The sequence below is a fragment of the Balaenoptera ricei genome, chromosome 10, assembly GCF_028023285.1.
Source record: "Balaenoptera ricei isolate mBalRic1 chromosome 10, mBalRic1.hap2, whole genome shotgun sequence".
Taxonomy (NCBI): Eukaryota; Metazoa; Chordata; class Mammalia; order Artiodactyla; family Balaenopteridae; genus Balaenoptera; species Balaenoptera ricei.
The window spans coordinates 52,312,042-52,325,938 of record NC_082648.1 but is presented as its reverse complement, the minus strand read 5'-3'; the positions used below and the strand labels follow the sequence as shown (position 1 = coordinate 52,325,938).

At 35.6% G+C, this 13,897-nt stretch overlaps 1 protein-coding gene across 3 annotated transcripts in view; it reads right to left on the bottom strand.

Annotated features, from left to right (window-relative positions):
• Positions 1–13,897, bottom strand: part of MON2 (MON2 homolog, regulator of endosome-to-Golgi trafficking) — a 126,676-nt gene that overhangs the window by 36,856 nt on the left and 75,923 nt on the right. For all 3 annotated transcript variants that reach the window (XM_059936395.1, XM_059936396.1, XM_059936397.1), the window contains 2 exons: positions 5,633–5,926; positions 3,388–3,586 (listed from right to left, as the gene is read on the bottom strand). In XM_059936395.1, the coding sequence (XP_059792378.1) occupies positions 3,388–3,586; positions 5,633–5,926 (493 nt within the window). The remainder of the gene's footprint in view (positions 1–3,387; positions 3,587–5,632; positions 5,927–13,897) is intronic.

The following is a 13,897-nucleotide window of genomic DNA, read 5'->3' as shown; positions in this document are numbered from 1 at the left end:
AAGGATAACATAAGTAGGCTATGAAATAGAGATAACTGAGGTTTAAAGAATTTCACTTCACAAAAGCTATCAAAGACTAGATGTTTTTTCAAGAAGGGATAAACCCATGTGACTGAGGAAGCATTCAGTTAATTGGAAAGCTGGAACTAAGTCTGGTATAAAACAGTAAGTACTGCTCTGCCTTTATAGGATAAATGATAACACTTGCCCAGTTATATGTCTCTTCCTCTCCATACTCTTTTTTTTTAAAAAATTGAAGTATAATTTACATACAATAAAAAACAGATTTTTCCGTAAGCTGTTCAAGGAGTTTTAAAAATTTTTGTCTAAAAACTATCAAAACAACAAAACAAAATACCTCTCTGCTTGTTGCCATTCCAGTCCAAAAGTCAGATGAAACATTACATTTCCCCACCAGAATGGTGACCAAGTCTCAGATTTAGAATATTCCATGCCATAGGAAGGAAAAAAACCTGCAATTCTTTCATTAATATATTCTATGTCTAGGAAGAAGTCTTCTTTCTAAAAGACTAGGTATAATTATATATTGCACATGGTTATGTTAAAAATATTAACTGCATTATTTAAAAATATTTTTTAAATTTTTTATACAATTTTTAAAGGTTACACTCTATTTACAATTATTACAAAATACTGGCTACATTCCAGTGTTGTAAAATACATCCTTGTAACCTATCTTATACCCAGTAGTTTGCAGCTCCCAGTCCCCCACCCCTATATTGCCCCACTTCCCCCCTGTCCCCACTGGTAACCACTAGTTCGTTCTCTGTATCTGTGAGTCTGCTTCTTTTTTGTTATATTCACTAGTTTGTTGTATTTTTTAGATTCTACATGGAAGTGATATCATACAGTATTTGTCTTTCTCTGTCTGACTCACTTCATTTAGCATAATGCCCTGCAAGTCTACCCATGTTGCTGCAAATGGCAAAATTTTCAACTACAGGAAAAAAACTGCAAAAAACCACAAACATGTGGAGGCTAAACAATATGCTACTAAACAGCCAATGGATCACTGAAGAAATCAAAGAGGAAATCAAAAAATACCTACAGACAAATGAAAATGAAAATACAATGATCCAAAACCTTTGGGACGCCAGCAAAAGCAGTTCTAATAGGAAAGTTTATAGCAATACGAGCTTACTTCAGGAAATAAGAAAAATCTCAAATGAACAACCTAACTTTACACCTAAAGGAACTAGAGAAAAAAGAACAAAACCCAAAGTTAGTAGAAGGAAAGAAATCATAAAGATCAGAGCAGAAATAAATGAAATAGAGACTAAAAGAACAATAGAAAAGATCAATGAAACTAAAAGCTGCTTCTTTGAAAAGATAAACCAAATTGACAAACCTTCAGCCAGACTCATCAAGAAAAAAAGGGAGAGGGCCCAAATCAATAAAATCAGAAATGAAAAAGGAGCAGTCACAACTGACACCACAGAAATACAAAGAATCATAAGAGACTTCTATGAACAACTATACACCAATAAAATGGACAACCTAGAAGAAATGGACAAATTCTTTGAAAGAATCTCCCAAGACTGAACCAGGAAGAAACAGAAAATATGAACAATTATTGGTAATGAAATTGAATCAGTAATTTAAAAACTCCAACGAACAAAAGTCCAGGACCAGATGGCTTCACAGGTGAATTCTACCAAACATTTAGAGAAGAGTTAACACCTGTCCTTCTCAAACTACTCAAAAAAAAACTGCAGAGGAAGGAACACTTCTGAAACATTCTATGAGCATCACCCTGACACCATAATCTTATTCTAAAATGATAAAAACCATTTCCTAGTGTTCAAATTATAAAAAATCATCAAAGCTACATGAACTGCATCATGTCTTCATTTTTAAAAATCTAAATCTACCTATTAGTTCTTAGCTTTTAAGATAAAGTAACTACCACAGAGGTATTAAAAATGATGCTTATTTGTCAAAACTCAGCAAACATACAGTTAAGATTGGCGCATTTCATTATATGTAAATTTTACATGAAAACAAAAAACTAAGATTTAAAATGTGCATGTATGTACATTATATATATGTATGTGTATATATAAAATAGAGAGAGCCCTAAAGTGCCCATGATGAACACCACACAAAAATGCCTATGAAAAGAGTAAATATGCTTATGCTTTAACATAATGAGGGGGGGAAAAAGCCAACCATAAAATAATAAATTAAAAAAATAATATGTACAACTTGTTCACAATTATGTACAAAAGTACTTCTGTTCACTTTTCTCAACCACTCCCATCCCTACCACTAGCATTGAAGGAAGGTATTATAATCTACACCAGAGTTTCTCAATCTCAATACTACTGACATTTTGGGTGGGATAATCCTTTGCTGTAGGGCCTGTCCTGTGCACTGTAAGATGTGTAGCAGCATCCCTGGCTGCTACTCCCCCCACAAGCCAGTAGTGCATGTCCTTCCCCAGTTGTGACAACCAAAACTGTCTCCAGACATTGTCAAATATCCTGTGGGGGGAGGGAGTAGGTTGGGCAAAATTGGCCCTGGTTGAGAGGCACTGATCTACACCACCAACAGTTTCCTCACCAGTCTAACAGTATCCTACCATTCTTCTTTGTGGACATTCCATTCCACACATACCATCTGAAGTGATATTTCTGAACTGCATATCTGATCATATCACATCATGGATTAAAGCCTTCCAGTGGTTTTCAGTGCTCTTAGAATGAAGTCTTAACTTTTGAACATAACCTACAAAGTGTTCCATGCTCTGGCCTCTCTCTACCTCTACATCCTCATATGGAATCACACTTTTCCGTGTTCTCTTCATCCCAGACCTTCAAACATGCCGGCGTCCTCACCATCCCCATCTCCTCAATCTTCTCCCATCTCTTTTACACATTCTCTCTGCCTGTAAGGCTCTTCCCAGTTCCTCCTACCCTTGCCTGATGAACTACTACTCAGATAAAATACTGCTTTCTCAGGGAAGCCTATACATATCGCACTGGCCTGGTCAAATATCTATTATAAGCACACAATCTATTATACGCTCCTTTTAGCACTGATCATTGTAGAAATTTTGTATTTATTTATGTAATTATAGTTCTTCCCTCATACCCATGATATAGCAAGGACGGTAGCATTTGGCTCATCACTGTATCCCCTAGAGACTCACCCGCAGTAGGTGCACAGTACATATTTTTTCAGTGAAATGAATGAAAACGTGCATATGCTCATGCACACACCACACATAACACAAAGACTGGCAGTTAAGATGGATTATTCTTGGAAAGTAGCATTGTATATGAACTTTAAAGAATCTCCTGTATTTTCCAAATTTCCTTTAACATTAATTATTTGTATACTCAGAAAAAAAAATTGTGTATCTACCTAAAGGTTGCAGTAAATATCTTCTAGTGTTGAAGATTCTTGCTACTCCAGCCAATGTTAAAACCCATGTCTCAGCCCACTGCTTCTCTGCTGTGTCCCTTGAATGATGAATGAGAATATTGCCACCTCCGGACTCAATCTTTTCTTTGTCTGCAGTGGTAGAAGACTCTCGAACTCGGTCCAATAGATGAAAGAGAACCTAAATATTTATAACAATGCATATAAAAAGTATTGATAACACAGCTCAAGTAACAGCATAGAAAATTAGGCATTGTTACAAAGAATTACACCTGACATTCTGATCAATCCCCATATATTAGACGACACTGACCAACAGAGGTGTCCTTATATTAAGTTTATCCTTAAGGTCATGGAATATGAAAAATTAAAATAAATTGCATAGACTATTGTCTAAGACTTACTGAGCTGAGGCGCCAATGGAGCATCTAGGGGGTAACGTACAAGAAGGGAATGAAGCTAAGGAGAGGGATCCAGGCAAATATATAACTATGAGTGACATCTGGACAGAGGTTACTGCTGAAACTTCAGGACTGGATGAAGGTGCTTGAAAAACATCAAGCAGGAAGCCGTTGGGATTTGGGGAATGTTTACATTTAAAATGTAGAATCAGAGGAAGTAATAGGAGCCAAAAAAATAAAATAAAAATTGAACAGAGAAGCATATGCATGCTGTGGAACAGAAGCCAAAGGAAGAGAAATTTCAAGGAAAAAATAATCAGCAGTATTAAATGCTACAAAAAATGAGTAGGATAAGGATTGAGCATAGGGCAAGAGACTTGGCAATTAGAAGACTACCTGTAGAGCCTATGAACAATTTGTGTGGTTCTAAAAATATGGTCTCAGAACCATCAGCATCACCTGGGAGCTTCACAAACATGCAAATTCTCAGTCCCCGCACCAGGGGAAAGAAATCAGAAACTCTAGGGGGTTGGGGACAGTGGCTCAAGCAATTTGTTCTTTAATAAGTCCTCTAGGAGATTCTGTTACATGCTAATGTTTAAGATATTCTGAAGTAGAATAATCTGTATATGAAATTACCAGGGGGTAAGGGAATGCAGAGGAAGTGAGAAAGAAAAAAAATTATTGAGATTTAGGCAGCAAGATTAACAATGAAGCTGTCTGAAAAGAAAACAGGAATCAGAGAAAATATCAGTTTGTTTTTTAAAACAGTAAAGGACTCTTCAGCATGTTTGTGAACTGAGAAGCCAGGGGATAGAGTTGAAACAGAAGACACAAGAGGGGACTTCCCTGGTGGTCCAGTGGTTAAGACTACGCTCCCAATGCAGGGGGCCCGGGTTCGATCCCTGACATCCCTCATGCCGCGTGGTGCAGCTAGTAAAAAAAAAAACAAAGAAAACCAGAAGACATAGGAGTGGGGAGCAGGGCTTTTAATTATTTTTATTAGGGAACATACATTATTAATTTTTTAAGAAGACATTCTGGGGTCTTTTTATTAAACTGAAAACATTGTTAAATACAATGAAGGTTTACCATTTTGCCTACCATCAAACTTGCTGATTTCAAAAATTCACAAAAGCAATGAAAAGATTATAAATAGAATTTTATTAAAATGGAACAGATTAAACAAAAAACAGAGAGCTTTTAGCAAAGAGGGGATGCTCACTAATAAGCTGTTGACTGTGTAAGAACATTTTAAAAAGAAGATAAAATTGAAAAATTAAAAAATGAAACTGCATATTTAATGAACAAACATGGAATTTACAAATTGGAGGTGGTTTTTGTTTGGTGAGTCTGCAAGTAAATTTCACTATTGCTGAAATTCTTTATTTATAAAATTTTCATTTGACTATATTATATTTGAATTATAGGTAGTGGTTTAGCAACTACTAGTTTTATTACCACAGGGGAAAACGAGGAGAAAGGGAAGTGCAAAGGAGATAAAGAGATAAAAAGATGAGGCTTTTAGTATTTAATCTGATCTATGTGAGGTGCAATTAAAAATACGACAAAGCTAACATTTTCTGTTTTGCCAAATGCACAGACGGAAACTCTTCTTTAAAAATTAATAGGAAGAAAAAGAATATATATGTATAACTGAATCACGTTCAGTGAAAGTGAGACTAACACAACATTTTAAATCAACTAGACTTCAATAAAAAAACTAAAACTTAAAAAAATTTTAAATTAATAGGAACAAGTTTAATTGAAAAAGTATATAAGCATATCTCAATTAAGAACTGATAACTCAAGCTATTTTACAGTACCTTCCAAATAACAGTGTGCCACGTTGAGTGCTGTAATAAAGTTCCATGTGCACCAATTGTCGAAAACAGAGTTTGCCCTGCACTCTTCCTGACAGCAGGACGGGGGTCCACACATAGTTCACCCAATTTTGCATAAAGACACAACCACAAGCAATCAAACGGTGGTGCAGGGTGGAACGGCCGATTTAAAACCACTCCTTTCTCTTCTGCCTGCTTTTGCTGTGCTGCCTCTTCGTTATTTAATTCTTTTTCAATAGTTTCTCCTCTTTGAAAAAAATAATCTGAAATATTCCACTAAAAAGCAAAGGAGAAAATATCAATTTATTCATAGATTTTATTTTAAACACATAGATATGCAACACATACTTTTTCAGAATTAAAAAAACACTTATTTCAGAAACTCCTTTTCAAGTAGAATGGATTTAATGAAAATATCTCCTCTTCTGTCAAGTGTCTCTATCTGATTTCAGAATTTGAGGGAGCAATCTTGTGCTAACATTAATAATTTGAAAAAATTGGTGCAGTCAATGTGGAAAACAGTATGGAGGTTCCTCAAAAAACTAAAAATAGAACTACCATATGATCCAGAAATTCCATTCCTGGATATATATTTGGAAAAAATGAAAACACTAATCTGAAAAGACACATGCACCCCAATGTTCATAGCAGCACTATTTACAATAGCCAAGATATAGAGGTACCTAAGTGCCCATCAACAGATGAATGGATAAAGAAGATGTGGTAGCTAGATAGGTAAATAAATAGATTGTATATATTACATATATATATGTATATCTGTCTATATCTCTCTATATATACATACATGTACACACGCACACACACACACACACGATGGAATACTACTCAGCCATAAAGAAGAATGAAAATTTGCCTTTTTCAACAACATGGATGAACCTGGAAGGTATTATGCTTAGTGAAATAAGTCAGACAAAGAAAGACAAATATTGTATGTTATCATTTATATGCAGAATCTAAGATGATTCAAACAAATGAATACAACAAAAGAGAAAGAGACTCATACAGAACAAACGAGAGGGGAGATGGAAGTGGGAAGGGACAATATAGGAATAGGAGATTAAGAGGTATAAACTATTATGTATAAAATAAACAAGCTACAAGGAAATATTGTAAAGCACAGGGAATATAGCCAATATTTTATAATAACTTTAAATGGAGTATAATCATAAAATTTTGAATCACTATGTTGTATACCTGAAACTAATATAATATTATAAATCAACTATACCTCAATAAATAAAAGAAAAAAAGAAAACAAGTTGGTTCTACCTAGAAAGTTGAACATGCACATACATAAAGACCCAGCAATTCCAATGTAGGCTATGTGCCCTCAAAAAATTCCTTGCACAAGTGCAAGAATCTTTATGGCAGCATTGCTCATAATTGCAAAGACCAAGAAATAATCCAAATGTTCACCAAAGGTAGACTGGATCATTAAATTGTGGTATAATCATACAATGAAATACTTCATGATTAAATCACCAGGGATGAATCTCAAAAATAAATGTTGAGCAAAGAAACAACAAAAGATTAAAGTATGATTCTACTTATTCTGTTTCATAAACAGGCAACTGCAAACAATATATTATTTAAGTATAAAAGCATAAAGTGATAAAAACTATAAAGAAAAACAGGGAAGCAAGTAACAGAAATTTCAGGATACAAATGACTTTGACAGAGGAGACCAGTGCAGTCTGAGAGGGGCATATGAAGGGTCTTAAGTAGGGTGACGTGCCATTTCCTGGCAACACTGAATTAACCAACCACTCTTTGGGAGCAATTAAATACTCAACATGCCTATGTTTTCCCCCATGATTACATTTTTAATTGTAAAATATTAACTTATCTAGTTGTAAGGAACATTAAGTTTGACTTTAAAAACTTGTGAATTATAATATGCATTTAAAAGAGTCTAAATAATTGCCTTTAAATAAATGTATACTGTTTACTTCTCTATATGTTTAATGTAACATTAACAATACCTTAACATAGATTTTATTTCTATACTCAAGATAAGTGAAATGAGGCTCAAGAGGTCAATAGTTTAACAATGAACAAGATGCAGACAGAATTAAAATAGTACATGTATATCTGTTTCCACAGTCTTAAAATAGTACATGTATATCTGTTTCCGCAGTCTAGGCTCTCTCACTATTATATGCTATCTCCTACAGGACTATGTAAATGGTAAAGTCTTTATTGAAGCTTTACTTCCTAAATAAGCAGTACATAAAAATGTTACTACTGTCAGAAAGAGAAAGAAAAATACCATATGATATCACTTATATTTGGAATATAAAATACGATACAAATGCACCTACAGAAACAGACTCACACACATAAAGAACAAACTTGTGGTTGCCAAGGGGAAGAGGGGTGAGGGATGGATGGATTAGGAATTTGGGGTTAGCAGATACAAACTATTTAGAATTGATAAACAACAAGGTCCTACTGTATCTAGCACAGGGAACTATACTCAATATCCTATGATAAACCATAATGGAAAGGAATATAAAAGATAATGTATATATATGTATAACTGAATTACTTTGCCGTACAGCAGAAATTAACACAACATTGTAAATCAACTATACTTCAATTAAAAAAAAATGTTACTACCAAAATAACGTTAAAAATCAGTTACCCTTGAGACAGCAGAAGCAAGAAGAACTACAATTCTGCAGCCTGTGGAACAAAAACCACATTCACAGAAAGATACACAAAATGAAAAGGCAGAGGACTATGTACCAGATGAAGGAACAAGATAAAACCCCAGAAAAACAACTAAATGAAGTAGAGATAGGCAACCTTCCAGAACAAGAATTCAGAATAATGATAGTGAACATGATCCAGGACCTCGGAAAAAGAATGGAGGCAAAGACTGAGAAGATGCAAGAAATGTTTAACAAAGACCTAGAAGAATTAAAGAACAAACACCTAGAAGAATTACAGAATGAACAAACAGAGATGAACAATACAATAACTGAAATGAAAAACATACTGGAAGGAATCAATAGCAGAATAACTGAGGCAGAAGAACGGATAAGTGACCTGGAAGACAGAATTGTGGAATTCACTGCCTCAGAACAGAATAAAGAAAATAGAATGAAAAGAAATGAAGACAGCCTAAGAGACCTCTGGGACAACATGAAATGCACCAACATTTGCATTAGAGGAGTCCCAGAAGAAGAAGAGAGAAAGGACCCAAGAAAATATCTGAAGAGATTATAGCTGAAAACTTCCCTAACATGGGAAAAGAAATAGCTGCCCAAATCCAGGAAGTGCAGAGAGTTCCAGGTAGGATAAACCCAAGGAGAAACACGCCGAGACACAGAGTAATCAAACTGACAAAAATTAAAGACAAAGAAAAATTATTAAGAGCAACAAGGGAAAAATGACAAATAACATACAAGGGAACTCCCATAAGGTTAACAGCTGATTTCTCAGCAGACACTCTACAAGCCAGAAAGGGGTGGCATGATATATTTTAAGTGATTAAAGGGAAGCACCTACAACCAAGATTACTCTACCCGGCAAGGATCTCATTCAGATTTGATGGAGAAATGAAAACCTTTACAGATAAGCAAAAGCTAAGAGAATTCAGCACCACCAAACCAGCTCTGCAGCAAATGCTACAGAAACTTCTCTAAGTGGGAAACACAAGAGAAGAAAAGAACCTACAAAAACAACCCAAAACAATTAAGAAATGGTAATAGGAACATACATATCGATAATTACCTTAAATGTGAATGGATTAAATGCTCCAACCAAAAGACACAGGCTCGCTGAATGGATACAAAAACAAGACCCGTATATATGCTGTTGACAAGAGACCCCCTTCAGACCTAGGGACACATACAGACTGAAAGTGAGGGGATGGAAAAAGATATTCCATGCAAATGGAAATCAAACAAAAGCTGGAGTAGCAACTCTCATATCAGACAAAATAGACTTTAAAATAAAGACTATTACAAAGAAGGACACTACATAATGATCAAGGGATCAATTCAAGAAGATATAACAATTGTAAATATTTATGCACCTAACACAGGAGCACCTCAATACATAATGCAAATGCTAACAGCCATAAAAGGGGAAATCGACAGTAACACAATCATACTAGGGGACTTTAACACCCCACTTTCACCAGTGAACAGATCATCCAAAATGAAAATAAATAAGGAAACACAAGCTTTAAATGATACATTAAACAAGATGGACTTAATTGATATTTATAGGACATTCCATCCAAAACCAACAGAATACACTTTCGTCTCAAGTGCTCATGGAACATTCTCCAGGAAAGATCATATCTTGGGTCAAAAATCAAGCCTTGGTAAATTTACGAAAATTGAAATCATATCAAGTATCTTTTCCAATCACAATGCTATGAGACTAGATATCAATTACAGGAAAAAATCTGTAAAAAATACAAACACATGGAGGCTAAACAATACACTACTAAATAACCAAGAGATCACTGAAGAAATCAAAGAGGAAATCAAAAAATACTAACAAACAAATGACAATGAAAACACGATGACCCAAAACCTATGGGATGCAGCAAAAGCAGTTCTAAGAGGGAAGTTTATAGCAATACAATCCTTCCTCAAGAAACAAGAAACAACTCAAATAAACAACCTAACCTTACACCCAAAGCAATTAGACAAAGAAGAACAAAAAAACCCCAAAGTTAGCAGAAGGGAATCATAAAGATCAAATCAGAAATAAGTGAAAAAGAAATAAAGGAAACAATAGCAAAGATCAATATAGCTAAAATCTGATTCTTTGAGAAGATAAACAAAATTGATAAACCATTAGCCAGACTCATCAAGAAAAAGAGGGAGGGATTTCCCTGGTGGTCCAGTGGGTAGGACTCCACGTTCCCAATGCAGGGGGCCCCGGTTCAATCCCTGGTCGGGGAACTAGATCCCACATGCCACAACTCAAAAAAAAAAGATCCCGCATGCAGTAACTAAGACTCATCACAGCCAAATAAATAAATAAATAAATATTTTTTTTAAAAAAAGAAAAAGAGGGAGAAGACTCAAATCAATAGAATTAGAAATGAAAAAGGAGAAGTAACAACTGACACTGCAGAAATACAAAGGATCATGAGAGATTACTACAAGCAACTATATGCCAATAAAATGGACAGCCTGGAAGAAATGGATACATTCTTAGAAAAGCACAACCTTCCGAGACTGAACCAGGAAGAAATAGAAAATATAAACAGACCAATCACAAGCACTGAAATTGAGACTGTGATTAAAAATCTGCCAACAAACAAGAGCCCAGGATGAGATGGCTTCACAGGTGAAATCTATCATTTAGAAAAGAGCTAACACCGATCCTTCTCAAACTCTTCCAAAAAACTGCAGAGGAAGGAACACTCCCAAACTCATTCTACGAGGCCACCATCACCCTGATACCAAAACCAGACAGAGATACTACAAAAAAAGAAAATTACAGACCACTATCACTGATGACTACAGATGCAAAAATCCTCCACAAAATACTAGCAAACATAATCCAACAACACATTAAAAGGATCATACACCATGATCAAGTGGGATTTATCCCAGGGACGCAAGGATTCTTCAATATATGCAAATCAATCAATGTGATACCATATTGTGATACCACAAAGTGAAGAATAAAAACCATATGATCACGTCAATAGATGCAGAAAAAGCTTCTGACAAAACTCAACACCCATTTATGATAAAAACTCTCCAGAAAGTGGGCATAGAGGGAACCTACCTCAACATAATAAAGGCCATATATGACAAACCCACAGCAAATATCATTCTCAATGGTGAAAAACTGAAAGCCTTTCCTCTAAGATCAGGAACGAGACAAGGATGTCCACTCTTGCCACTATTATTCAACATAGTTTTGGAAGTCCTAATCACAGCAATCAGAGAAGAAAAAGAAATAAAAGGAATACAAATTTGAAAAGAAGTAAAACTGTCACTGTTTGCATATGACATGATACTATACACAGATAATCCTAAAGATGCCATCAGGAAACTACTAGAGCTAATCAATGAATTCGGTAAAGTAGCAGGATACAAAATTAATGCACAGAAATCTCTTGTATTCCTATACACTAACAACGAAAGATCAGAAAGAGAAATTAAGAAAACAATCCCATTCACCATTGCAACAAAAAGAATAAAATATCTAGGAATAAACCTACCTAAGGAAGTAAAGACCTGTACTCAGAAAACTATAAGATACTGATGAAAGAAATCAAAGATGACACAGATGGAGAGATACACCATGTTCTTGGATTGGAAGAATCAATATTGTGAAAATGACTATACTACCCAAAGCCATCTACAGATTCAATGCAATCCCTATCAAATTACCTGTGGCAATTTTTACAGAACTAGAACAAAAAATCTTAAAATCTGTATGGAGGCACAAAAGACCCTGAATAGCCAAAGCAATCTTGAGGGAAAAAAACAGACCTGGAGCAATCAGACTCCCTGACTTCAGGCTATACTACAAAGCTACAGTAATCAAGATAATTTGGTACTGGCACAAAGACAGAAATATAGTTCAATGGAACAGGATAGAAAGCCCAGTGATAAACCCATGCACCTATGGTCAAATAATCTGTGACAAAGGAGGCAAGGATATACAGTGGAGAAAAGACAGTCTCTTCAATAAGTGGTGCTGGGAAAACTGGACAGCTACATGTAAAAGAATGAAGTTAGAACCCTCCCTAACACCATACACAAAAATAAACTCAAAATGGATTAGAAACCTAAATGTAAGACCGGACACTATAAAACTCTGAGAGGAAAACATAGGAAGAACACTCTTTGACATAAATCACAGCAAGATCTTTTTTGACCCACCTCCTAGAGTAATGGAAATAAAAACAAAAATAAACAAATGGGACCAAATGAAACTTAAAAGCTTTTGCACAGCAAAGGAAACCATAAACAAGACGAAAAGACAACCCTCAGAATGGGAGAAAATATTTGCAAATGAATCAACGGACAAAGAATTAATCTCCACAATATATAAACAGTTCATGCAGTTCAATATTTAAAAAACAAACAACCCAATCCAAAAATGGGCAGAAGACCTAAATAGACATTTCTACAAAGAAGACATACAGATGGCCAAGAGGCACAGGAAAAGCTGCTCGGACTTCCCTGGTGGCGCAGTTGTTAAGAATCCGCTTGCCAATGCAGGGGACAGGGGTTCGAGCCCTGGTCCGGGAAGATCTCACATGCCGCAAAGCAACTAAGCCCGCGAGCCACAAATACTGAGCCTGCATGCCACAACTATTGAAGCTCACGTGCCTAGAGCCCATGCTCCGTAACAAGAGAAGCCACCACAATGAGAAGCCCGCACACCGCAACAAAGAGTAGCCCCTGCTCTTTGCAACTAGAGAAAGCCCGTGCGCAGCAACGAAGACCCAATGCAGCCATAAATGAATAAATAAATAAATTTAGAAATAAAAAAAATAAGATGCATTGAGGCTTAAAAAAAAAACACAAAAGCTGCTCAACATCACTAATTATTAGAGAAATACAAATCAAAACTACAATGAGGTATCACCTCACACCGGTTGGAATGGGCATCATCAGAAAACCTACAAACAACAAATGCTGGGGAGGGTGTGGAGAAAAGGGAATCCTCTTGCACTGTTGGTGGGAATGTAAATTGATACAGCCACTATGGAGAACAGTATGGAGGTTCCTTAAAAAATTAAAAATACAATTATCATATGACCCAGCAATCCCACTACTGGGCATCTACCCAGAGAAAACCATAATTCAAAAAGACACAGGCACCCCAATGTTCATTGCAGTACTATTTACAATAGCCAGGTCATGGAAGCAACCTAAATGCCCATCGACAGATGAATGGATAAAGAAGATGTGGTACATGTACACAATGGAATATTACTCAGCCATAAAAAGGAACGAAATTGGGTCATTTGTTCAGACGTGGATGGACCTAGAGACTGTGATACAGAGTGAAGTAAGTCAGAAAGAGAAAAACAAATATCGTATATTAACACATATATGTGGAATCTAGAAAAAGGGTACAAATGAACCAGTTTGCAAGGCAGAAATAGAGACACAGATGTAGAGAACAAATGTATGGACACCAAGTGGGGGAAAGGGGGTAGTGGTGGTGGTGGTGGGATGAATTGGGAGATTAGGATTGACATATATACACTAATATGTATAAAATAGA